Below are 26,623 nucleotides of genomic sequence, written 5' to 3'. Positions count from 1 at the left end.
GGTAAGCTAGGCGACGGTCAACACAGGTGGGGGAGAGCAGAGCAAACCTCACCTTTCTACCCTGCAGTGAACACTACAAGGGTCTGGTCTCTGCTTCAGATTTTAACGTATATCAATTCTCATGCTGCAAACATGCACCCGTGGGGCAGTGAAGACAAAGCCTGAGCCTGCAAGCTTGCAGATCTACTGTCCTTGCTGCTGCTCATAGGCTTCCCCCCAAGCTGCAGCAGAGAGAAAACTCACAGTCTTATTAGTTTTCTCTTTTTCCACCCAGGGGACAGCCATGAAACTGACAAGAATCAGTTCAATTTCACTCTGCCTCAGTTTGGGAAATCTCTGCACAGGCCCAGAGGCAGGTGCTGAGCCTCTAATCTCAGGAAGTGGACCCAAAAATCAGAGGCTGGGAGAGGGAGAAAACGAACACAGAAGACCACACACATCCCCATCACTAGCACCCTCGCCCAGGAGACTCTGGGGAGGGAGCACTCTACTGACATTGTTTAGGAGGGGGAGGGCTGTGCTGCAAAATGAAACTTACAAGAATCTCTCACTTCTGCAGGTCCCAATACTGAGGCGCATCAAGAGTGAAAGAGGCCACATATTCCTGTAAGCTCAACAGGACTGCTGCTGTAGAATTAGGAACATGAGCCAGGGAGAAGGACCACAAAAGTCACAGCATGAGAAAGAGTGGGAATAAGGAAAAGCCAGGTGGGAGAGATGAGAGCTTCCACTCTGCACAATCAGAGGGACAGACAGCTCCCTTCCCTAACTCCAGAAGGCAGAATCGGGGCAGGATTCAGTGAAGCTCCTCCCCCTGGCAGCAAAGAGTGAATGAGAGAGGAAAGGCAGACGCTTCCCCTGACAGCAGTTGGGGAAAGGAAGAGAAGATTCCTTGCAGCAACAGGGCAGGGGTTCTACAGTCAGCAGCCAAAGAAGGCAGAGAGGTACCTCAGCCATCTGGCAGACACGGCACACTCACAAAACAGAGACGCAGATTAGGGTCCAGGCATAGTGTCCTTGTGGGCAGCTTCATGCACCCCATGCAAGAGCCCCTGTGTGTGTGTGGTGGCAGGCAGCAGCATTAATGGCCTTCTCACTAGGCCCTGCTATAGACCCCACACGTTCTCCTGGCTAGTGCTGTGTTTACTAGTTCAAGCCCTGCCCCACATTGCAGTAGGGCTTTGCTAGGGAAGAGACATTTCCATGTTAGAACTGTTAACACGCTAGGGATCCCCTGGATGCCAGTGCCACCTGACTACGCTTGCTGGCCCTGCCTCATGTTGCCCAGCTGTACGGGGCTGGCTGTGAATCTCACCCAGGTTCCATCTCCTCCCATCTGATCACGCCGCCAACTCCCATTGCGGCAGGCTGCTCTCCCACACCTCTCTCCACACTTCCCACAGCTCCCTTCACACAGTGCCTCACACCAGACTTGCACTGGGTTCTCTAGCTCAGAGTAGGCTCCGCACGTGCGAGATTATCCCTGAGTTTGTAACCAGCTAGTGACTCTGCGCTCCTCTCACCCCATGCTCGGTAACCATAGCAGCTAGCAGCACTTGCCCTGGAACCAGACTAACACTTCTGTGCAGCACAGATGGACCCCCTACTGGTGCCTGTGTGCCCAGCTTGGCTGGTCCTTTCTCCCAGGCCTCCGTGCAGCAGGATAATCCGCAGCGCTGCTGCACAAGGTGCCCTCACAGTGCTCTGTTTGCTCCTAAGGCTCTAGAACACAGCTGTCCAGATTTTCCCACCGTGCACTGATCCATGCAGCTGGGCAGCATGAGGGCGTGGGCACACAAATGCTACTCATCCACAGTTGTGTTATGATTAAAGCTGCTGCAGACACAGTTTATCAGAGTCTCATTCCCGGTCTGCATGCTGCACAATAGCTCCATGTGATACGGCAACCACTCTTGGTTTCCCGCCCTGATGATTTTGCAATGAGGTACCACGCTGTATCCATTTTCTGCTCACAGCCACCTGAAAGAGCCACATGCTGTGTCATCTGCTCGCACCATCCCCAATGATCTAAGAAAGGGGTAACTACAGCACTGTGCACAGATTTCTACAATAGGACCTGGCCCCTCACCTTTACTATGGAGGTGTAGTTTCCTAAGCATATAGGTCCTAAGGTCCCAGCATATAATGTTCCTCCTTGTTCTGAGCAGGACCCTGCAAGGTAATGAGGCCAGAAACAGGGAACAACTGAGGATTGGATTCTCTTCCCACGTACTCACCAGATATCACTGAGTGCAGGATTCTGAAGTCAAGTTGGACACCTGCTGTGCCTATCTGCATCTTCTTACCAAGAGTGCTCCTGCGGCTTTGTGTCTGAGCACTAGGGAAGAAACTACAGGCCTTACCTTAGATATCCCATGCACTGGTTTGCATTCTAGTTAGCAGGATTACATAAAGGATTAGATTTATGAACATTCACATTAGATAAGTATAAGGGGCATGAACCCTCAGCCTCTAGGCCATATCTCAACCACTATACGAATAGAGAATTCCAGGTAATTCCTTAAATGTCCAGCATTAGCACTGCCCTCTGAAGCTCGGTTCTGATCACTATTATGGAAGACAAATTCTGGACTAGACAGGCCCTGGGGTAACTTGATGTGGCAATTTCCCTGCCTCTGTGTAAAGGAACTACTGTATATAGCGCAAGGCTGAAGAGGCCAGGAAAGAGTCAAGCTCCCCATAGCAGTTCTAAGTCTGCCCCCTTGGCATACGGCATGGAGAAAGTACTTGACTTCACGAGCACAAAACATGTAGGAAGAACGCATGCTACACACCTATATGTCTAGTTCAGTAAAAAGTGCAGTTCCTTTCCATTGCACTGTACTTGCCAAGCGCAGTCAAGCCTAAAGCTGTGAGATCTTGTAGTGAAAATCCTGCTGAAAGGCACACAAGGAAGGGATCAGAGAAATTAAGGCTGTCTGTGGTCAGCTTAACTCTGCATTTCCTGACTTCAGAGAGGCTGCAAGCAAAACCTTACTGCTGGTTTTTTTGCATACAATTTACTTTAAAGATAAGTAAGGGAAACACCATTGCAGCCATCATTATACCCTCGTCACTGCCCCAGAACTACACCAGTTACACATTGTGTCAGCTACTCCGTGTTTTAACTCATCATGGAACCCAAGTCTCATTGTCCTCATTCAGCAAAAAGCAACTCATTGCATGTAGATGGTAAGATGAACATCAAGGTATATTACCAGGCTGCAGCCTGCTGACCTCTTTTAAAATCAGATCAAGCCTACTGAGGCTTGGTCTACACAAAGAAGTTAGGTGGACCCAGCTACATTGCTCAGGAGCGTGAAAGCGACACAGTTAAGCCAACCCCTGGAGTAGACCGCACTAGATCACCAGACGAATTCTTCTCTCAACCTAGCTCCCAGTTCTCAGGGAGGTAGATTACCTATGCCAACAGGAGAACCGCTTCTGTTGGCGTAGGTAGTGTCTGCACTGCAGCGCCAACGCTCTAATATTTCAAGCCCTGAGCCGCCTTCTTTCAAATATTCAGCCACTGCCCTTTCAATAGTAACTTACTGAGACTTCTTTGACTAGTATACGGTCACCTAACTAAGCATTTTTTATATGCAAGAGTCTTTGCATATGTTATACAGCTTGCTTTATATTTTCATAAGCCCCAGCGCAGATGCCAAGTTGGAAAGTTAAGGACGGATGCTATCTTCAGGGTTTATACTTCTGCCCATCATTATAGTAGCTGAGCACCTTACAGGAAAAGGTACTGAGCAGAGATCAGTTAGCAAAGGTTTCTTTGGCATATAGGAGCAGTCCCCACTCCCTTACCCCTCTCCTGGGTGAAGAGGCATTTAGAGAAGGAATCCCATTTTGGTACATCAATAAGAGACTGTACAGGCAGACTCAGAAGGCTATTAGCAAATGCCCACAACTTATCCTCCCCTACCCTGCCTCCCAAACAGTGCAAAGCCCACACTCCTGAACTAGGCTTCTGTCTCTGATTTCTAGCTGGCAGCCAGTCTCCACTGCTCTGGAAAAAGGCTTGTTTTCTTGTTTCTATCACATGACGAGCAGGGGAAGGAACACTAACTTAATCAGATTAACATGCCAGAAGCTGAAATCCCACCCATCCAATCACTTAAAGCCCAGGCCCTGACACCGCTTTCTGAACTTCCTTTCATCCGCAATCTAAGTCAGTCATGTGAAGTCTGCCTGTCAGAGGCTTTCTTGGATTTCCTTAAATTCTTCTGCCAAGTTTTGATTAAAATCCTCCTAAGTAGTTTTTCCTTTATTTGATTTCCTAGAAACTGAGAAATGCTGCATTTCAGAGATCAGATATCAGCACTGAGTGGGAGATTTAATAACCAAACACAGGCTGGGCATCTGTGTCTCCCATGCGCATGCTTATTAGGACAAACGGCAAATGGAAAGAGATTCTCTTTCTGTCTCCCTTAATAGACCATCAATTCCCCAGACAGACAGTTCTTAATGGCCCCGTTGGTAATGATTCCTCCAATCCCTGGCCTATCAACACACCCTAAGATATCTCCCTGGGCACTGCCTCCTGCCAGACTTAGAATGGGGGTGACGTGTGATAAGGAAGATTACAAGACCTCAGTTCTGATACTGCTGCGTGCGTATGTTCAGGAAGCTATCAAGCCCTTTGTGATATTGGAACATGCTGTGTAATGCTCATCACAACCAAAGTGCTCCCCCAGCACACCACATCCTCTGTGCCATGATCAAACACCGCCAGCGAAGTGAAGCCTGGGCAGGACTGAGCCTGGTTGAATGATGCAGTCACAAATGCAAGTACAGCCCCAGGATGAGGAGGCAGTTTCCCTGCCTGAGAACACACCCTTGGTTCCCCTTCTACTAGCTCAGGATCCTAGTTCAATTGGAGCATCTTTGGCAGATGCTCACCATTTTACCAGAGCCTAGAGACGGATCATGCTGAGACACACTGCTTAGTTCTTGCAGGCCCTTCCTCTCCATTCAGAGTCTTCCCAGGCTGTGGAGCACTGGTTTCCCAATGCTCAGCAGCCTAAAGAACATACTCACTTAATACCTACCCTACACCCCAAAATATCCAGAGGGCCAAAGGGAAGAGGAACTCCACCGCCAAGAAGCAGCGTCCAAGAGGACCAGTACTTCTCGCCAGGCAAACACGCAGGACAGTAGTCCGCTGCAGCCTTAACGGCAGCTTTCACCATGATGCCATGGTAAGCCTGAAAGCCAGACTCCATCTCCAGGCTGCCTTGGATCCTCACCAAGGGACAAATCCTGAAGCGCTTTCTCAGGCAGGAGCACTTTTTCAGACAGGAGCGGGCATTTCCTGCTAGTGAGTTGGGATGTGGGAACAACTTGATAGAAAGGCTGAATGACAGAACCGTCAGCAGAAGGATCCAGCGGCTTCTCTGTTCCCAGGGTGTTTGGCTGCAGGGATCGGAGCAGCCCAAAGACACTAATGAGACGAGGGTGCTTCCCCTGCAAGTGTTTGACATGTTCCTCTTCTGCTCCAATCTCTCACATGGGCTGGCATCTTCACTACAGAGGCCTCTGCAGAGACTTGCACCCAGACATCGCAGCACTCCAAGAAGATTTATATCCCTCAATGGAAGGAGGGCAATGGGACCCTGCACGAGCATCACTGTAACTGCGCCAGCCTCTGCAGCTATACAACCACACCCAACCCCAGCTGCACCAGGCAGTCCTTGCCAGAGCAGAGGCAATCCAGGATTCTCAAATCCTTACCCGAAAGACACTACCAGAGCGCAAGCGGTCAGCGACCCTGTCCATCTCACAGAGTGCAGCAAACAGGGCTGGAGATGGGCGGTGCTGAGTTCTGATCCCAGCTTGGCCTTGCACCTCGTGTGCCCAGAGACAAGTCAGCTCACCTCTGTCTTGTCACTTTCCACCGCTGTCTGAGGAGCACCCCAAGAGAGAACTGCTGAGCACGGCTGACAACAGGGCTTGCAATCATTAAATGATTATCACAGGCATAGCAACCAGCACAGAGAGGGAGTGACTTATGCCAGGTCACCCAGTGAGTCCGGGACATAGTCAGGACCCCTGCTGGCCAGAAGCCAAACCTGCAAACACCACAGGTACTGTCAAAAGCAGGATCTCATCCCTGAAGCACAGACACAGAGATGACTGCAGAGAGCAGCCCCTTCGTGCCCCAGAACAGAGCCGACACTCCCCAAGGCCAGGCATTCCAGCTCTCAGTGCTGGCAGTCACAGGCCAGTGATGCTGGTTACAGCAGGGTTACATAGAAAACGCTGGTTTCTTTCAGTGCTTGAGGCCTCCCCACCCCGCCCCGGAGATGCAGCGGCTCAACCCAGCTCCCTGGCCCTGTGGGCAGAGTGGAATATTAACAGCCAGCCCTGGAAAGGCCATGAAACATTACATACCTCAGCAGTTCCTGGACCTTGAAATGGTAATGCTAAGCAAAGCAGCAGCCTTCCTGTTAGCACACTTCTGGGCCCCAGGATATATATACAGTTCCCTTCCTCCCTCCGAGCCACAGACCAGCCAACAGCCCTTTAAACACTACAACACCCTTCTACTTACAAGGCACCCTATAGATCTGCCTGTCTCCTCGCAGCCAGGACGTGAGAGACATCACTGGCACATGCCAGCTCATTTCTGAGTCAGCTACCACCTCAAAGAGTGCCTTGGCATGCAGCCAGTCCTCTCCCTATAGGAACCTTTCAGACTTCCAAACAGATCTTCCCTATGCCTCCTAACAGGCCAAGCCTGGTCCAGCCTTCCCCTATCTCAAGGCTAGGGCCTGGATCACAGTCTCCAACCTGCTTTCCCCCTTCTCGCTCTCTCCCACCCCTCCACCCTCAGTTAGTCAACCAAGTGACAGGAACAGTTACAAAAATAACACCTCCTTCTCCCGTCCTCTTTTACACAGACGCTCGGGAACATGCACAGCACAGGCTCTTCCAGCACTGGGTCCACACGGCAGAGGGCGTGGAGACCCCCAAGGGGCTGTTGTGCAGATCAGGATGAGGAGTGGAGTTCACTGCACCTCCCAAAGCTAACGTGCTCTCGGCTCTAACTTCCAGCATGTCCCTGGAAGCTCTGATAACGAGTCCTTTCCAGGACCCAGACCCAGGGAGCAAGCGACCCTTTACCAACACAGGGATACAACACAGTTCCTGGCCACTGGAGCTGGGGTGAGAGGGGCAGCTGATAAAGCCGTTCAGCCACAATCCGAGTTCCCTACCACCTCCTCTCATTGAAGAGTCAGCAGGAGAGATCTCCCTGCTCTGCCCCATCTGGGGGCACACTTTACACCCAGACTGTTTTGCTGAGGCAAAGCCAAAAGACACAGCTTCCCAGCCACCCCAGCAGCCAAGGCGCTATGCAGAGGAGATTAGCCTGAGAAAGGCGACCAGCCACAAACAAGCCACCCAGTTCACTCCAGAGCAAGCCATAGCCAAGGGTGCCACAAGGGGGAGGCGCTGCTCCCGAAAGAGGGGAAGGCAGCTCACCGGAGTAAGAATAACTGGAGCAGGCCCTGCACTAGGAGGAAGCAGGGAGATAGGAGAACCCTGCTTGTGATGGGGAAAGGTGGGAGGAAGAACTTTCTGACCAGCCATGCACCAAGGAGAGAACCATGCAGCACTAAGTTCCCACTGGCTTAGAAAGCAGTCACAAGCAGCTCCATGGCCAAGTGCAGCAGGAAGGGGGAGGAAGCGGAGAGCCCTTCTGGTCAGCTCAGCAGTCCCTGGGAACTCTGGGAGGGACATGGGAATACAGAAGCCAGCCAAGAACTAAACACACAGGAACCAACTGCACAAGGCAAATCTATCTGCAACGGCAGAGTCAGGCCCTCTCACAGCTCCATGCACCCCACCCACACCCCCAGAGACCACAGAAGCCAATACAAACATCAATCCACCAAAAGCCAAACACAATCCCTTCCAAAGCAAACACTCTTGCAACGGCTTCTGCCTCTTCCTCAACAGGGGCCCTAACAGGCAAGTCCCCGTGGAAGAGGAGAGCTTTTCTAGGCACTAGTTCCTGTGATGGATATTGTGCCGTGCCACCCATGCCGTTATTCCATCTCTTGAGGCAGCTCCACTCCAAGCTCCCCCCATGCAGCAAGGCCATCCCCAGGGTGCTGCTACCACAGAAACGGGCAAGAGGCCCCAACTCAGCACTGCAACCTCCCTACCAGAGAGTACCCTCCCCTCCACCCCTTGAGGGACCTGGCACAGCTCTTCTCCCCACCACCACTACAGCCACACCCAGCTGTCACGGGGTCTCCTATACCTCTCCTGCCTCCTTCCCAGCTGTGCTCCACGCACCAACCTTTCTCCAGACATGGAAGGGGCTTGTGGCCTTCTCCTTCCCCTAGTAAAGAGTCCAGGTCCACCTTCCCCTCCCCACCAGGCTCTCCCACAGCACCTCTTCACTGGTGTCTGGGGATGAGAGGCCTGGAGCGAAAGATCCATAGAATTGCATTAGTACAAGCCTGGCAAACACCTGGAATCAGGGGACACAGTAGGCTTTGTACTTGCAGTGAGCCTGGAGAAAGAGGAGCCTGGCCCAAAAAGGAACCAGCCTCAGAGGATGAAAGGACAGATAAGTATCTCCTGGGTAAGGAAGGGGTTTCTCCTTCCAACATGACCCACTGGAGAGTCCCCTTTCTGTGAAGTGGGATCCAGGTGGCAGCTTCCCCCATCCCCAAAAATGAGCTGGGATCTACTCTAGCATGGCTGCTCTGGTGTTCGAGAATTGGTTCCTCTCACCCACCAAGTCAATATGGGGTGGCCACTTTCTGACACAGTCCCTCAGACCTGCTTGGTGTTTGGGAGGAGGCACAGTCCTTTCCAAAGCCAGCATCAGAGACCTGCTCTGTCAGCAAGCATGAGGTAAGCCACCCACTCCCACCAGCAAACATACCACTCCTCTGAAGTACCTGGTCTCCAACACCGGAGACGGCAGAGTCCCAAGAGGCATTGTACATTACGTTGCTGTTCCACCCTCCCAGACATACACAGTAAGTCACTCTGTTGAATGGAGAACGCAGGAAAGTAGTATGTTCCCATGGCCCAGTGGCGGGAGTAGCTCTGTGTTAGAGCATGGGAAGACAGGAGTCTGTTCCCTGGAATAAGCGAGTGTTTAACAGGAAGCAAAGAAGCCTCCCCCATTCTACACACCTTGTCACAGCCTCACAAACACTCAGGTGCTGTTTGATTATAGGTCATCAGATCACAAGTTCCCCAAACCAGCACCACTCTTTATGTTGCAACCCAGCCTGGCAACAATGGCCCAAACAGAATCACAGCCCTTCCATCGGCTCAGCTGAGAACAAGAAAGGTGAACCAGCATGCTCATTGCACCCAATGGTGAGGCTGTCGCTGAAATGACATCAAACCTGCTCCATTAGTAAGTGTGGGAACTACTCCAAGGTCCCTGAGGAGCACGGCTCCAGGAGCAGATTTGGTCACTGGCAGATGAGACCTGGCATACTCCTCCTGCTCCCCCGCAGGACTGTAAGATCAACCTGTCTCATTCTGAAGTCTTTTGGGGTTCCCAGTGCTGGAGGGATGGGAGGGGCTGACTGCATTAGGGAAACAGTCAGATAGATGTGCCCTGCATGGCATGGGGTCCTTAAGCAAACACACAGCCACCACCAGACTGGAAGTAAAGCAAAGAACACTGAGGGGCCATTCAGCCTCACAATCTGACCCACCTCCAACAGTCCCCACTGGCTGGGAAATCTCCCTTGAAGTGGAGAGTCAGAGGCTGGGTCACACGCGAGGAAGCTGGACCCTTCGTTCAAATCTCTAATCACAACTCCTCCAGGGAGCTGCAGAGCATGCAAATGGTGCAGATTTACAGCTGCCCCAAGGAGAGGAAGCAGCTTGGAACCAGAGCGTAAACTTAGTCACAAGGAGCTTTTACGCCTCTTTTATCCTCCTCTCCATTGCATGCATCATTCCACTCTCCCTCTTGGCAAACACTGATCCCTTTTCTCAGCATTGCCAGTTAGCTTTGTTCTCTGCGCCAGCACCCTCAAGGGCATCCTCAAATCCCTGTTCCCAGAGGGGTGCAGGCTGCTGCTCCAGCAAAGGCAGCCCCATACTGCAGGGGCTGACAACAGTTTAACTGAGTACAGCAGTAAAGAATAAATGCGTATTAAGATGAGCTGGTCCTTTAACTTACCCTTCCCCATGCGCATACTGCCAGCCCATTCCCAATTGCACAACTGGGAAATTAACAGGAGAGATGCAATTTTCCCTGCCTTCCTTGCTTATAAAACTCCAGAGGTGGGATCTGCTGAAATCCGCAGCCTGCCACATCCAGAGGTTTAAAAGCAGTACATAGAAATAACCTCTCAGTGGGAGCCAAAAATCAAAGCCTAACCCCATGGTTTTAAGTGAGCAAGTCCAATTTCCTCCTTTGTAGCTCCTGACACATGTTGGCTGCATGCCGCTTTCTTCCCTTGTTCCTGCACCAGAAGGCTCTGCACTGCAGGTCAGGGGATGATAAGGAAATGAACAGTGTAATTTCCAAGGCCTCCAAACACGGCCCTGTCAGCAGCTCTGGAGGTAGCTTACTCAACCGTGGTTAGAAGAGGGAAACCACAGTGAGAGGAGCTGGGACGAGCCAGCAGCTGCTGATACATGTTCCCCAACGCCTCCCGGAAACCTTTGGCCCTGCCTGCCTGGCCAGATTGGCTGGGTTTGTGAAAGCCGTTCCAACCGCCATTCCCTGAGAAGAGAGCAGAGATCTACACAAAGCAGAGAGTGGGAAATGGCTCAGACTGAAAAATCTTGGTCCCCAGTCCCCAGAAGCACAGCCCCACTCCCCAAGCACAGCTCAAGGGACAAAAACAGCCTGGGGAACTCAAAATAGGGCTTTCACTCCTACCAGGGAGGCCATCACATTTGTCTACATTTTTGGTAGATCAGACCTATCACTTAATAACCCATCAGCAGGGTGAGCAAGCTCCCCCAACCACCACCAGTAGCTCCAAGCCCACAGGCATAACTAAGAAACCCCAAATGTCTATAAGGCCAATCTCCTCTCCCCCTGGGGACAAAGATGCACTCCCAAGTCATCATGAGAACAGATCTTCTGGGCGCAAGCATGTGCCCTTAAGCCATTGTGAACAAGCATCCCGCAGCCAAAGGGGACTGCCCTTCAGCCACAACAAACCGACTGTGACATGCCAGTGCACACGTCCAATGTGGGGAAATATTCAAGAGAGTTGAGGTTCAAGTTTCCAAGGGGTTTGTTAAACTGAGAGCTGCATGTGTCCCCTAACAGAGCAGCCCATGAGTCACTGCCCATCACGTGACAAGGCTGCTTGTGCCAACAGGTTTCAAAGTCTCAGTCAACATTATGAGCAGGGGGTACCTCATTCAAACTGCTGGTGGATGCTGGCAAGAGAGCATCCCAAACTCAAAGGGCGCACTCCATCCTCCACTCGGGGTTTCTGCAGGAGACTCAGCACACAGCCTGATTCAATGCAGGCCGAGCTACAAATTCCCTAACTTTAATCTGCTTAACCTGGTCCCTCAAAGGTACACCGGACCCTTGCTAGAACGCAGGATTTGGGATCCATGCCAAGTACCGCGTTATAGCAGGGACCGCGTTAAAATGAAATTACTGTATACAGTAAATATCACATCCATAAAGTACAGAAAACCTTAGAAAATAAACTACTTGAAGGAAACAATAAATGAAAAAAAAATGCTGCTTTATTAGAGATTTAATGTCGACATTACAATAAATTAGTCTAGTTTTGCTTTAAAAAGTCAGTGAGTTGCTTTTGCTTCTTGCTCCTGCGCCGCTACCACTTAGCAAACTGCAAAAGGCTACGCAGCTGCGTAATTTTTATAGGCTCAACGTCTTGCGCCTCAAACCATCTCAAAGCAGTCTCTAAGCCAGCTATGGTTGCAGCTGACGTTGGAACGACGTCCACTTCATCTTCCTCTTCTTCTTCCACGGCGAAGGCCGATTCTTCAGCTTCTGGAATGTTGTTTGGTCGTACTGCCTGAAGAATTTGGTCATCCGTTACACTTTCAGCAACGGGACAAAATTTTTCTGCTTCATCGTCGCCTCTTATCCAGGACTCGGTATTTAGTGGCAGAACAGTTACCCCGAGCCCAGACAGTTGCTGGCACAGCTTCTGCATCCACTCCATGTCTGTTCTTCCAACTTCCTCCTCTGTAAATCCCAAGAAGTCAAATTCCTCGTCAGACTATGATCTGCTTTCTTCATTTTCTTCCAGGAGCGGGTGGCCAAACGACTCCCTCAGTCCCACCATCCAACATCGGTTCATCGTTTCAGCATGTGATAAATTCCAGGAATCGCCGCCCATGTAAAAGAAGTCTTTTATAGTCAACTTCTTCAGAAAATCAGTGACAGACAACTCGCCTTCTATCACTTGTCGTACCAAGTTCCGTCGATAGCTTCATCAAGTGGCTGGATTTTGAAAGTCGTGTTTTTAGGTAAGTATTCAACCCGTATTTTACCATTACAGGTTCTGAGTCTTTCGGCCGGAGGATGCGCTGGACAGTTGTCTAGCAAAAGAATGGCCTTTTCTTCTAAGTGTTTTGCCCACAAATGCTTTCGCACAGAAGGGACAAATTAGGTGAAGAACCATTGTTCAAAAATCTCTCGCCATCCAGGAATTTTTAGAGTTTTTGTACAAAAACGGCAGGCAATTCACATTTATGTGATGAAAGCACCGAGGTATGCGAGACTTTCCAATGCACAATGGTTTTAATTTATGCTTGCCTGTTGCATTCACACAAAACAAAGTAAGGCGATCTTTTGCCTGTTTATATCCTTCTTTCTTACGTTCATCTGTTCTGACAGCCAGGGTTTTATCGGGCAACATTTTATAATAAATTCCTGTTTCATCTGCATTGTAAACCTGTTCCTCCAAGTAACCCTCTGCCTGTAAAATTTCCCTCAGCTTCGAAGGGTACGATTGTGCTGCCGTGGCGTCAGCAGACTGTTTTTCTCCCGAAACTGCAATCTGCGAGATTCTGTGTCTTTTCTGAAATCGCCATAGCCAACCCGAACTCGCCTTAAAATTGCTGAATTTGCCATTAAGTTCCAGGTCAAATTTTTCCACTTGCATAGCTATAAGCGAACCAGAGATCGGAATGCCTTTCTGCTGTTCTTGCACAAACCACGTGGACACTGCAGAATCAAGATCGGCATCATTCACTAAAGAGGCTCGTTTTCTTTGAAACCCATGCTTTTCATCCAGGTTATGAATGTAAATTCTGAGCTTGTCAGCATTCTTTAGCCATCCACGAAAGGTGGACTCATTAATGCCAATATCACGGCTAATCTTTGCCTGGGTTTCGCCATTTCTAAGTTGTTCGATAGCGTCCAATTTCTCCTGCACCGAGTAAGCCTTCCTTTTGCCCAACATTTTTGACATCTTTCTAAAGATTAATACTGTACCTGTAAATTTGTATTCATTACATCTGTATGGCGTTCTAGGCCTAGAGCAATCGTCTTAGGGCTTGTCTACAGTACCGCAGGGGGTCGATCTAAGATATGCATATTCAGCTTGAATAGCTGACGCTCTCCCGTCAACTGCACTTGCGCTCCTCATTCTGGTGGAGTACTAGAGTCGACAGGAGAGTGCTCAGCGGTTGATTTATCATGTCTATACTCAAAAGAATTGTACTGTCAGTACTTAAATTTGGGATCCATGGCTGCGACTGCGTTATAATTCGAATTCGAATTATATAGACGCGCATTCTAGCGAGGGTCCGGTGCATATTAACGAGCACGGGGCAGTCATGCTTTGTTCTGTTTTTGTCTTAGTTTTGCATTACACAGGGCAATTTGCAAAGCACGTAGAAAAACTCAAGATTCCAAAGCCAAAAGGACCATTGTGATGACCTAGTCGGACCTCATGTATAGAACAAGCCAGAGAACTTCCTCTAAATAATTTTTAGGGACCATCTTTTAGCAAAAGAGCCACGTCTTGATTTAAAAATTGCCAGTGATAGAGAATTCACCATGACCCTTGGTAAATTGTTCCAGTGGTTAACTACTCATTTCCAGTTTGAATTTGAATTCAACTTCCAGCCACTGGATCATGTTAGACCTTTCTCTGCTAGACTAAGAGCCCATTGTAAAATATTTGCTCCCCATGTGCGTACTTACAGACTGTGATGAAGTCACCCCTTCACCTTCTCTTTGCTACACTAAATAGATTGAACTCTCAGTCTATCACTATCAGGCAGGTTTTCCAATCCTTTAATCGTTCTCCTGTCTCTTCTCTGAATCCTCTCCAATTTATCAAAATCCTTCTTGAATTGTGGACACCACAACTGGACACAGGATTCCAGCGGCGGTTGCACCAGTGCCAAATACAGAGGTACAATAACCTCTCTGCTCCTACTCAAGGTTTCCCCATTTATGCATCCCAGGATCACATTAGCCCTTTTGGCCACAGTGTCATGCTGGGAGCTCATGTTCAGCAGCTTATCCACCATGACCCCAAAATCTTTTTCAGAGTCCCTGCTTCTTAGGAGAGAGCTCCCATACTGCAAGTGTGGCCTGCAGTCTCTGTTCCCAGATGTATACATTTGGCTCTATTCAAATGCATATTGTTTGCTTGTGCACAGTTTACCAAACGATCCAGACTGCTCTGTATCAGTGACCTGTCCTCTTTATTATTTACCACTCCTCCAATTTGTGTGTCATTTGCCAACTTTATCAGCGCTGATTTCAGGTTTTCTTCCAGTTCAGTGATAAATGTTCAATAGCATAGGGCCAAGAACTGATCTCTGCAGGACCCCAACAGAAAAACATCCACTCGATGATGATTTCCTGTTTACAGTTACATTTTGAAACCTATCAGCCAGTTTTTAGTCCATTTAACGTATGCCATGTTAATTTTATATCAGTGTAATTTTTTAATCAGAATGTCATGCGATACCAAGTGAAATGCCTTGGAGAAGTTAAGTATATCACATCAACGATATACTGCAGCATTGTTACTAAGTAAATTCAGAGCTAGATGGACTGAGCAAGACCAGAGCATGGCTAACAGCCCTTAGAAATGCTCTTTTAATATAAAGATGCCTCAGGAACAAGAAGCTAAACATGAGTGCATTCCGGAGCGCTTTCTGGAATCCACAGGATATGCAACCAGCCCAGCTAGCTATAGAGTACCCACAAAGACACAGCAGCCTCCAGGACTCAGAGCAGAACAGACACAGATGAGGAGCCGCAGCCTAGTACTCGGCAGGATAGAGAACCCATTTGCTTCTTTTGTTACCAGCCTGGTTCTCCGGGGAGCGGTGGGGATCGGAGCAGAGAAGCCATTTGAACCATCCCAAACTCAAGCGCAGTTCAGAGGAATAACTAGCCCACCACACGCAGTGGAACATCAAGTCCTGCCGGTGACATACAGACGGGGAGGGGGAGTTGGCTGGAACAGGGAACCTGGAAACTCTTATTGAGAGGTATTTGACTGCTACGCTGCTTTCCTGCCACTGCTGTCAGCTAGTGAAGGAGAGCAGGGCAGGTCTCAAGGGCACCAGGAGACACCTAGAGGATGGTGAGTAGTTGAAGACTGCTGATATATAGCAGCAGAAAGGGCCAAGGCAGGAGTGGCCTTCACCTGCTGATAGGATGAGCTGAGGGACCACCAGACACAACTCCACAGCCTTCTGCACTATGCTGCTTCCTTGGAAGTGATTAGCGGTGCTTCTCTGATCTGATCATGGGAGTTAAAGCACCAGCAGTCCATGTTGCTAACAAAACCGGTACCAACGGTGGGAATTTTTAGGGGAGGAAGTCTGGAAAAGAGACTAGGATTTGGGATTCTCGCTCTTTTCCAGTCTCTGTCAGTCCCTGTCCACATTAGAGCTCATGCAATATTTTCAATCGGGTCCAGCAAGCTCAGTGGTGACCGAGCTGCATCTGCATCCACACTTGGCACCTTCTGACAAATGTACGAGACACCATGCTATGGATTTCTGGGGCAAGAGCTTATCTACAGAAACATTTCTGTGAGCAGCGCTGCTAATATCTATGCTACATCCTCCTTTAAAATGGCTACTCCTGGCAGTGTAGACAGGAACAAAGCTTTACAGCTGTGTTCAGGATCCACCTTTTCTGCCTGTGTGTATATTTTAGAAGGAAAAGCTGCCTGTATCAGAGCAGCTGCCTGCGACCGCCAGTTCAACGAACAGAAGTCCTGGTGCAGACTGAGCATGGCTCAAGAAGCCTGCTCCAAGCTAGCTTCTTAACACCACTGCAGCTAACCATCTAATGCTAATATTGCCAGCCCATTCCCAACTGCACAACTGGGAAATTCACCCAACAGAGATACGTCCCCTCCCGTGCACCCCTGCTAGCTGTTCCTGGAAGATGGGCACTCAGCTTCCCACCCCAGCCCCTGAACACGGAAGAGCCCCATGCCGGCAAGAGGGAATCGTGTGATGGCACTGCTGAGCCTCAGCCATGTGTTCAAATGGCTGACGTATTATAGGCCTTGCCTACTCCAGCTTCTCCCACACTGTAAGATTTCCCCATCCCTTCAGTACCAGTAATGTGGGAACCCTGCGGGGAGAAGGCTAGTGTAGATGCCACCTGAGCACTGACAGCATGGGGCTCACCTGTGGGGGGGGGCACATCCATCTGCAGCTCCCTAACCACAGGCCTTGAAGGGAAGGGTGATGAGCCCCCGCCCCGCACCTAGACACACACCACACACAATATGGAGAGGGGTTTTCTCTAGCGCTGACTTCCTGGTCGCTGATGTTTGCCTTTTCTTCAGTTGCAGCAGCATCACATCTGGCCACTCATCCTGCTCAACAAGCTCTCAATCAAAACAAAGCCGGGGCAGCAGCCCAGAGCTCGGAGGCGCTTTTGTTTAATGCTCAATATCCCCTCCCTCTCCATCCCCCGCGCCAAGAAGGGAGCAGAAGGAAGGAGGCAGCTCCAGAGGGCTGTGCTGACAATGGCAGCAGGCAGCATCTGCCGGGGTGCGCCTCACCCTCCCATTTGGGCTCCGTGCAGACAGAACAGCGAGCTCTGCACTGGAGCAGCCGCCAGCCACGGCAGCAGGGGCAGAGAGAAAGTGGCAAGGGGCTGCCATGGATAGAGCGATGAGCAAAGGGAGGGCAGAGGGAGCAGCGCCACACAGACATCCATCATTCACTGTCCTTCCCAGCCCCCAGCCCAGCACAGGGAGCCATCCCCAGTGACTGGGGGGCAGCTCACCCGGCAAACTACCCCTCAGAGCCTGCAGGCCATTTCTCACTGTGCACAGCCATTCTGTAAACCCTCTCCCCAAGAACAACCATGTTTTTCCCAAGCTGCCCAGGCCTCCCCAGGAACTCTGGCTGTTGCCCAGGCAGAGCACACCATAACAGCACACCATACCCCAACCCTGTCTGGGCTGTGCACATTCAGGCCCCTCCTTTACAGGAGAAAAAACAAAGGTCCCACATTGACGGCTCGTGGGGACACACGGGACGCTGGGAGAGCACCCCTGGGCCCATTTGATCTTGCACAGTGTGCAATATAACATTCCCAAGCCTGCCCCTGCCATGCAGGGAGCTGCACAGGGGTCCGGCAGGAACACATACCCGTTACTGCTACACACCCTCCCCCCTCAGTCAGTTCTGCTCTCCACTCGGTCTCCACAGAGTCTGACACCGATTTGGAACAAGCCCTTTTACTGCAAAACTTTGCAGCTTTTGAGGACACCAGTTCCTGAGGCCCTGCTAATCCATTGCAGGCACGCTCCCTTCTCTCAGGAGAAGTCCCCCTCTCATGTTCTTCCCATACTGCCTGCAGCCCTCTTTTCAAGGCCTTCATTGCCCATAGGACCCCCAGCCCTAGCCTTCCCCCACAGAACATGAGCCTCACCCCTGGGACCATTGCACCTGGTCCACAAGCCATGGCACCACTCCCTGGGGCTGGCGCGTGAAGTGTGTGGTTTATATGATCTATCTGCAACATGTTCAGTTTCTTCCACTGGATGTTCAGTGCCAGCACAAGCCCAGTGGTGGTGCACAGGCTTGACCACCACCACAGCAAGTGCTTGTGTGCGGCCATGTACAGTTTATGGGTGTACTAGAGGGTTGCAGCAGTGATGGTAATGTCCAAATTGTCTAGTGCAGACAAGCATCTAGAGCCAGGTCTTGGAATGGTCTTATGCCTCCAAGGAGCTGTATCAGCTCATCCTGCACTCTGCAGCAGAGATCTTGCATCCGATGAAGTGAGCTGTAGCTCACGAAAGCTTATGCTCAAATAAATTGGTTAGTCTCTAAGGTGCCACAAGTACTCCTTTTCTTTTTGCGAATACAGACTAACACGGCTGTTACCCTGAAACCTGCAAGGACAAGGCCACTCGTGAGCTAAACTACTTGCACATGGCAGCCAAAGGAAGCAGCTTTCCCACTGGTGTCACAGCTATATAAGATTATACAAGCAGGACCAAGATAGCAGGATCATGGAGCTGCGCAGGAAGAAAGCCCGCCATTTTCCACAGCCCCGCTTTGTGGCCGGATTAGCTCCAGAGCCAGACGTGTTTGTTGCCAGGAGCAGCAACAGAATCTTAGCACCCAAGGCTGATCTGAAAGAGGAGGGGGTAGTTTGTGAGCAATACCCACTCACCCCCAGCACAGCCGTGCCAGCTCACCCATGACAATCCCTACAAGCTGCCAAAGGGATAGGACAATATGAAATAGCATTTAACATGGAAAACTGCCCACAGCCACAGACATATTGATGCCCACACGCTGACAATGACAACAGGTACCACTAGGCCAATGTACAAACTGCAGGCCTGGGTAGAGGGAGAACAAGGCCCCATCACCCCACCCGGCATTGCAGGGACAGGAGCAGGACAGCTCCAGCTTCTCTGCCACACCCTGGGAAAGATTCTATACTTATTAACTCTTATATATGGACATTGTCTCCCTTGCTACAACTGATGTAATTATAGAGAAATCAATTTATACATCAGCTGCTGGGACCAGCTCAACACAGGGTGAGCCTGCACAGAGCGAGCCTGCACAGAGCACCCCCAGCCAATCGGGCAGCTTAGAGAGCCAGTCCGTTTGCCCTGCTCAGCTGGGAGCTACAGGAAGAATGGAGAGCGCAGGGCCTGACACCCAAACACCGCAAGCCAAAGCCACCACAAGCTGGCATACCTTGTTACCAATTAACCAAGCTCATCCGGGGGAGGATCAGAGCAGCACAGCACCCACGTGGTACCATCAGCAGCAGAGCTCACTTAGCTCCAGACCTCAACTGCAGCCATTTTCAGAGAACAGCTCTCCAGGATCACAGGCTCTGGTGCGTTCAGGTATGCAGTTCGTGGCTGTTGAGGATTGCTGTGGAGCTAGGAGCTCAAGCCACCTTCAGCCCTGCCCACAAAGGGGGAAGCAAAGAGTTGTATCCCCTTCTCATTGACAAAACACAAACTACGTCCCCTGGCTTCCTCAGCTTGCCGCAAAGTACACCAAACCTTGACTGTCAGGAACAATCCTACACAGGACCAGTGGATGGTAAGATGCTCTTCCCTCATCTCAAACACTCATGACTCAAAGCTGTGGACTGGGGATCTGGAGAGGCCCATCTCCCAGAGGCTAAGGAAGGACAGTTCTTTACTGTACAGTCCATCTTAAAGAGGCCAGAACTGGGTTCCACCCCTGGCCCAGGGAGCCATTTCATGGCCCAACGCATCTTGCTGGAAAGCAGCTTGCCCAAGATACAGCCTACGTTTTGCTGTTCTCAGGTCCATCCCGTTACAACTCACCAGAACCTAGTGCAGCACACACAGCAAGTCCTATTCATTCTAGAGGCCACTGGAAGCAACTGCCTCCATCTCCTGCTGCTGAAGGGGAGTAGTCCCACTGCAGCCTACTCCTGGCAAAGCATTAGGGGCAGAACGTGTACAGAGCACCGCTCCACTGAAATGGGGAGCAGACATGGGGCTGCATACACCGCCTACTCTCCACAGCAGTGTCCCTCCACCCCTCCTGACTAGCAACTCGCCTGCCTCTTACCTTCTCTGCTTTGACCTTTTTTGGCTGCCGGCACTCACTTTCCCCATCCTCCATCTCCGATTTAACTCCCAAAGGATTGAGCGCAGCTCCCGTGTCGATAGCTATACTCCCGAGCTGCTCGGCTGCAGCAGGTTCTGGTCCTTGGCCTGCATCGTACTGTCCCACCCTCACAGCCAGGGCGAGAGGCTGGAGCACGCTGGGCTCCTTCTCTGATGGAGCCCCCACACCCTCACTCCTTTCCTTCTTGCTCTTGGATGAGCTGCCCTCCTTCTCCTTTTTGGAGCTAGCCACGCTGCGAGATGCCTTGGCCGACTTCTCAGTGCCCTTTGGGATGACAGCAGCCACCAGGCCACCCGAACTGGCGCCATCCCCAGAACGTCCCTGAACCTCCTTCTTGCCGCTGGCCCCATCGCCAGGAGTGAACAGAGAGGTTCCTTGGGCCGGCTTGCCACTGTCCTTGCCACTCTTGCTCCTCTTGGATTTGGACTTGCCCTCCTTGCCCTGAGGGCCCGGCACCGGAGTCACAAACTTGATGTTATCAGGCAGTGTGGCCACGGCGTTGGGCGCCGGCAGCCCCACCTCTTTGGAGCCTGACATTTCCAGTTTCTGCTGGTCCTTCTCCAAGTCAGCGTCCAGGTCAATGATGAGGTTCCCTACTCCAATGTCCCACTCATCCCCACTGTCGTACGTCTCAACAGGGTTTGCGTCCACTCCTTTCCCTCCGGAAGCTCCGCTGCTCAAGGACATCTTAGAGTTCACAGCCCACCTCAAAGTTCTAGGCTCTTCCCTGCCTCCACGCCTTCTGGATCCCAGGCAGCAGCTGCAGCTATGTCCTCAGGCCTCCAGTGGTCAGGGTCTGTCCAGGTGACGGCATCATCATCGCTGAAAGGGAGAGCAAGAACAGGTGTTACACGGAGCAGCACGGGGAAGCCTGTTTGAGTGATCTTCCTAGAACAGGCATATGCACCTTCACCACTACAGGGGCCCAACAGGTACCTGTGCACCACCACAGACACATGGATCCTGAACTCCCCGCAATCTCTCTCTCTCTCTCACACACACACACACAACCACAGACACACTGAGCCTGAACTCTACACACACACACACAGGCTGTCTCTCACTCACACACACCACCACAGAGCCTGAACCCACACACACGCTGTCTCTCTCTTTCTCACTCACACACACCCCACCACCACCAGTCAGGCAAAGTCTGAACCCCCCACCCTCTCTCTCTCACACACACGCAGTCTCACACAACACATTGCCCCACCACAGATACAGGAAGCCTGAATTTCCTCCCCCCGCACACACACACACACGCTGTCACTCACTCACACACACACACACACACAAACCAGACACAGGGAGCTGAACTCGCCCTCACACACGCTATCTCTCTCTTACACACACACACACACAAAATGACAGAAGCAGGGGCCTGTGCTCTATTAGCAGCCCATGGGAGCCCACAGGCACAGCTGCCCACCCCTACCTTGTTTCACCCCCAAAGAAACACTCACACAAACATACACAATTTTAGATACTGAAGTTGACCGGAGCCCACTGCCTGGGTGGGGAACAATCTGCAACACCCCATCCCTCTAGCCCCCACCACAGACAGACACTGCCTGGGAAAAGTGACCTGCTACATGAAACTCACCAGCCTGCCCTCTGGCTGACACAGCCCCATCACGCCATCCTGCTGGCCCCTTGCAGGGTCCAACGCGGGGCTCTTCGGAAGAGGCCCTAGCACCCTGGCTGTCCCCGTGGCAGCCGCTATCTGGCACCGCTCCCTCAATCGATACAGGCTCCGGCAGATCACAGCTCTCAGCTTCAACAAGACATTACTCTCTCGCTCCCTGCTTGCCACTTCCCTCTGAATTACTGAGCACTCCCTGCACGCAGGGAGGCAGACCCTTCCCCCCTGTTCCCACCAGGGGTAGGGTTTAGGGGCCTTGATCGGAGCAGTGCGCCCCACACACACTGTGCAGCATGAGACCAGAGTCACCTACCAGGGAAGTTTAGTGCCCTGATGGGAATCCGACATCTAGCCTCAGAATGAGCACAGTGTTAAAGCCAGGTGAGAGCCATCGGGATCAGCCAGAGGGCAAACAGCAGGGACTAGCTTTCTGTCCCCAGAGCTCACCTCCAATCTCCAGTGACAGATCACAACCTGTCGGCTCACTTTAGAGCTCCCACACTTGAAAGCCACCACACAATACCCAGCACAACTGACTGATGAGGAGAGACCCAAGGCCGGAAGGGGAGTGGGGGCTTCCAGGTCAGGACTGAAGGGCATTGGCAGGACTGCAGCAGAGGTAGGGGGAGCTCAGGGCTGGAATAGCAGTGGGATTGCAGGTCAGGACTGAGGGGCATGGGAAGCGCTGCATAGGAGCCCAGGGCTGAAATCAGGTCTGAGGGGTGCTGGCAGCACGGCATGCAGGAAGCTGTCACTGTACATGCCCACGCTCTGCTGCCCCCCAGTCAGACCTAGCATTCTCTCTCTCATCCCTAGAACTCCCTAAAGCCAGGGCAGACACTCAGACCTCTGTACTGCACATTTCCCTGGAAGCAATCGTGTAGCATGGGGAGAAGAAGCCCCAGAGTCACTCATGGAAAGTAGCTAGTGGCAATTGCATTACCAGACATAATTAACACATGAAACAGCATTCTTCCCAGCAGCCAGGCTCTCAGCCCCAACAAACCCCTCTCCAGGCTCTCCTGAGAAACCCTTGGCCGCCCCTCTCAATGCGGCTGCTCTCAAGTGCCATTGTCCTCCTCCTGCTGCTGAGCACACGGCCCACAGATTCACAGTATTATTTCTGAGCAACACTCCAAAAGCAGGTGACTTAAAAAAATACATTCTCTTTTAAACCCTAGCAGGCAGGAGCCTGGAAAGTGGCTTCGTGGTGCGTTTTCAGAGACACAAACACTGTAAAAATGCCAAGGATTCTTTCATTAGACGGGCTGCAGCAGCCAGACCATTTTCCATCTGCTCCCCACAGCATCCCTGGCTCTGTACACCTAATAATCCACTCTCTGACAGGTCATTACAGAGATTTTTAACCCCAGGAGCCAGGGGCTAACACACGAGCTGGAAATGAAAAGCACTGACCTCTTATTTCAATGGCAGAGAAAGTGCAGAATCAGGAGAACGCTGCATGCAGCATTGGAGTCACTAACAGCTTTCAAAAGCCGCCATGTGTGTTCCTCCCTCCCTCTTCCCTTGCCCCAGCGCCCCCACCCCCTCCGGTAATCCACTTCCCAGCTTGGAGCGTGCACAACAGTCAGCATCCTCAGCTCTAATCCACCAGCTGCTCAGGTCTACCTGCCTCTCTAGAGCCACTTTCCGGGTCCATCCCTGCCAGATAGTGCCATTTGTGCTTTGTTCCTCCAGCTGAGATCACAAACAGGCTGCTCCCTGCACAGATCAGCTTGGGGGAGGGACGGAAATGTGCAATGATCAATTCACCTCACTCCCCGCAGCCTCCCTCCAAAACAAGGAGAACCTCTTCACATCCAAAACAGCACAAAACCTCCCTGCCAGCCCCCAGCCCCAGCTCCTGGCTGCTACAGGCGCCACGTGCAGAGAATCGCCTTTGTACTGCCACCCCTTGGCAATTTCTTTGTCCAGATGCACAAGGCCAATCATGAGTTTGACTGCCCAAGCTCTTAGGCCACAAAGGCCCCTCGTGGGGGTGGGATCAGCCCAAGGACTGGGGGCACGGTATCCCACAAGGGCACTTCAGAGATAACAAATATAGTAACAGACCTTTGCCCAAAAGCCTCCATTCCTCCCACATGCAGACCGCACATGCAGAGCAAGGTTTTGCTGGGTAACAATGGCTATGGGACACTATTGGTGAAATACAGACCAGCCTCCCCAACAGCGTGCCCAAAATTTACCCTACACCAATGGCCTCTTAAACAGTTTGTCTGGACTCCAAGGGATTGCACCTGATTCACGTCCAACAGACCACATAGTAGCTGTCCCCCCCTCCTTTTGATACTAAGGTGCAGCCTGTAAAAACTACTAGTCCCAGCACGCAACACTCCATGTTGATGCGAGGGTAAGGCCATGTAACCAAGAGAGAGCATTGCATGCTGGGACCTACAGTTCACATGGCCATGTTACAATAAGGACAAAGCATACACAATTCCATAGCTTGCGCTTTGCTCTTGGCCACTATGATGGGATCAGAGAGCTTCCTGCCTGATTCATTTCTATGCCCTCTCAACTGTATTTTTAAAGGAAAAACAGATGAGATGGAACAGGGCTTTGGCCTAGACCCGAGCAAAGAGGCCCAGCATCCGTAAACAGTCCTCGAACTCCCACCCCACCAAACAGAAAAGGGGTCCTGGAAGTCCACTAAGTCCCCAGAGAAAGCAGCCAGAGGGATGAGAAAAGGTTTGGAAAGTAAGAGATATGGAGAAAAAGTTTGGAAAGTAAGAGCCTGTAGAGGAGATGCAAAAGGAGACAGGGGGTTAGAGTGCGCCATGGACAGGACAAGCAGGGACAGGCTGAAACTGCAGCAGGGAATATCGTGGAGGCAAAGTAGGAAAAGCAAAGCAACTCCAAGTGCTATCCAGGCAAGGGCCCCGCTGAAAGGGAGATAGAGACACCTCCCTCACTCGAGAAAATCTCCCCCAGCAGCCATCAGCAGGGATGTTTTAGAGCCACTGCGGGTAGGGGGGTGGGGCCAGCAACTAGACAACCTACTTCCTCCCCAGGGGAGCAATTCAGCCTCAGATCCCTTTATGCTATCCTGCACCACCATCTCTTACGTACACAGAATGACTTGACAGCTAAACTAAAGCAGCCCTCTCCATCTCAGCACGATCATTCAGTCCTAATCCCCCCCCCCCCCGCAATTTCTACCCTTCAGGTTCCAACTTAACCTTAGCCATCAGATGGTAAGTGATTTGGTCCCACTCCAACAGAGCAACCCACAGATGAAGAGCTGCCAGCTCAGCGATGTGGCTTCCCAGCCTAAGAAGAGTATCACAGATTCAGCGCAGAGCTGGAATGAACACACATGCAGCCCCCAAAGGGTCAGGCGCTCAGTAAGACTCACAGCAGCCAAGCAACTAGGAGCCATGGGAGATTTTTCTATGGCAGCCTGCAAAAGCGGATGAGCTGGTGCCCAGCAGGGGCAGGTCTGCCCACATGAAAATGCTCTTTTTCAAGCTACACTACTCAACTCACACTGTGCCCTCTGCCTCACCCATGCAACCCAAGGGACGCCGTGAGATTGTACTAGTGTAACTGAAGGCAGGACTTCTCCCCCAGCACAGAGAAAGAAGAGAAAACCCCTGTAAACAAGACAAAGCAGAGAATTTCACGGGGCGCTGATCATGTCCACCCCTCACACTGTGCTGGCTGATAACTAAACCAGAGGATATAGGGAATTTCCAGCACACACATCAGGAGACACTAACACAGCCTGGCCCTGTGGACACCTTTACAGACATAGAGAATGCATCCTGTGCAGACTACAGATCCTGGCTACAACACACGCTCTGAGGCAGAGCAAGCAGTGCATGCTGGGACCTATACTCATCACAGGCTGCACCTCCATACTCAGGAAGACTCTCATTATACTTGATTCACTGATGCCCATTATGCACAGCTCTCTGGTTCCTGGCAAGTTTCCCCCTCAGGGTACCCATCAGAAACTCTGCCTCCTCTGGGAGAAGGATAAGAGACATAAGGAAATCACAGAACCACAGAAAGCAGAGAAGAGGCTTATGCAGTTACATCTAGTCTTCCCCTCACCTCCTCCCATTGCAGGCTTGATCCCTACACAACAGAAAAGGCATGCGGTCACCTGTGAGGCTGGAAACCTGCCAACAAGGCATTTTAAGAGAGGGCCTGAAGCAGAGGTTCTTCAGGGAGACAGTTATCCAACGGGGGAATGCTGCACACACACAGTACCAGACATAAATAATTCAGCTCCATTTGGTGCTGGAACCTCCACAATCCACATCTATGCACTGGGAAGGAGCCAATGCATTAGAGACAAACCGGAAAGTTCACTTTCTGAGCTAACAGCCACTGGCAAACACACCTAGAGAAAGCTATTCAAACAGATAGAGAGCATTTCAAACACATCAGCGCCAGACGGAGACCTAGGAAACCACATTAGCCAGGGCTCTTTGTGCTGGAACACACCCCAGCGGATCCTCTGCAAATCCAAGGAGCCTGCATTCCTTCTGAGCTGTTGTAGTGGAGCAAGAGGCAGAAAAGCCTAAACAGGGAATGATTTAACGCCCAAGGGTGACAAAAATCAGGAGCAAGCTATTCCGCTGGCAGCAAGTCAGTCAGCCCACACATAAAGAGACTGTCTCCTACCCATGTGCTCGAATCTGCAGCGCTCCGGGATTAGCCTCTGGTGGCTTCCAGACATGACTGACTGCAATTTTCACCCTGATTAACTTTCAGGAATGCCTGCAACAAGGAACAGTAAAGACGACGGGAAATCTCTTGTGCGAGGTGTTTCCTCTGGCCAGACGGCTGCCACTCTACAGCAGACCAAAGTGGAGGAGGGTTTCAAATAACTGCTCGCCCTCACTGGGCCCAGTCCAAGACAGC

The 26,623-nt window shown here is 51.3% G+C and overlaps 1 protein-coding gene across 4 annotated transcripts in view; it reads right to left on the bottom strand.

Annotated features, from left to right (window-relative positions):
- ZNF609 (zinc finger protein 609) overlaps nt 1-26,623 on the bottom strand; it is a 118,057-nt gene that overhangs the window by 77,284 nt on the left and 14,150 nt on the right. For 2 of the 4 annotated variants that reach the window (XM_073363228.2, XM_073363231.2), the window contains exon 2: nt 20,026-20,907. The exons of 1 other annotated variant lie outside the window; for it this stretch is intronic. In XM_073363228.2, the coding sequence (XP_073219329.2) occupies nt 20,026-20,772 (747 nt within the window). In that variant the 5' untranslated portion in view covers nt 20,773-20,907. Of the gene's footprint in view, nt 1-20,025; nt 20,908-21,691; nt 22,025-26,623 lie in introns of those variants that run through there. One more of the 4 variants, XM_073363229.2, reaches the window with a different exon arrangement.

The sequence above is a fragment of the Lepidochelys kempii genome, chromosome 10, assembly GCF_965140285.1.
Source record: "Lepidochelys kempii isolate rLepKem1 chromosome 10, rLepKem1.hap1, whole genome shotgun sequence".
Taxonomy (NCBI): Eukaryota; Metazoa; Chordata; order Testudines; family Cheloniidae; genus Lepidochelys; species Lepidochelys kempii.
The sequence above is the reverse complement of the archived record's forward strand: the minus strand, read 5'-3'. Positions and strand labels throughout refer to the sequence as shown.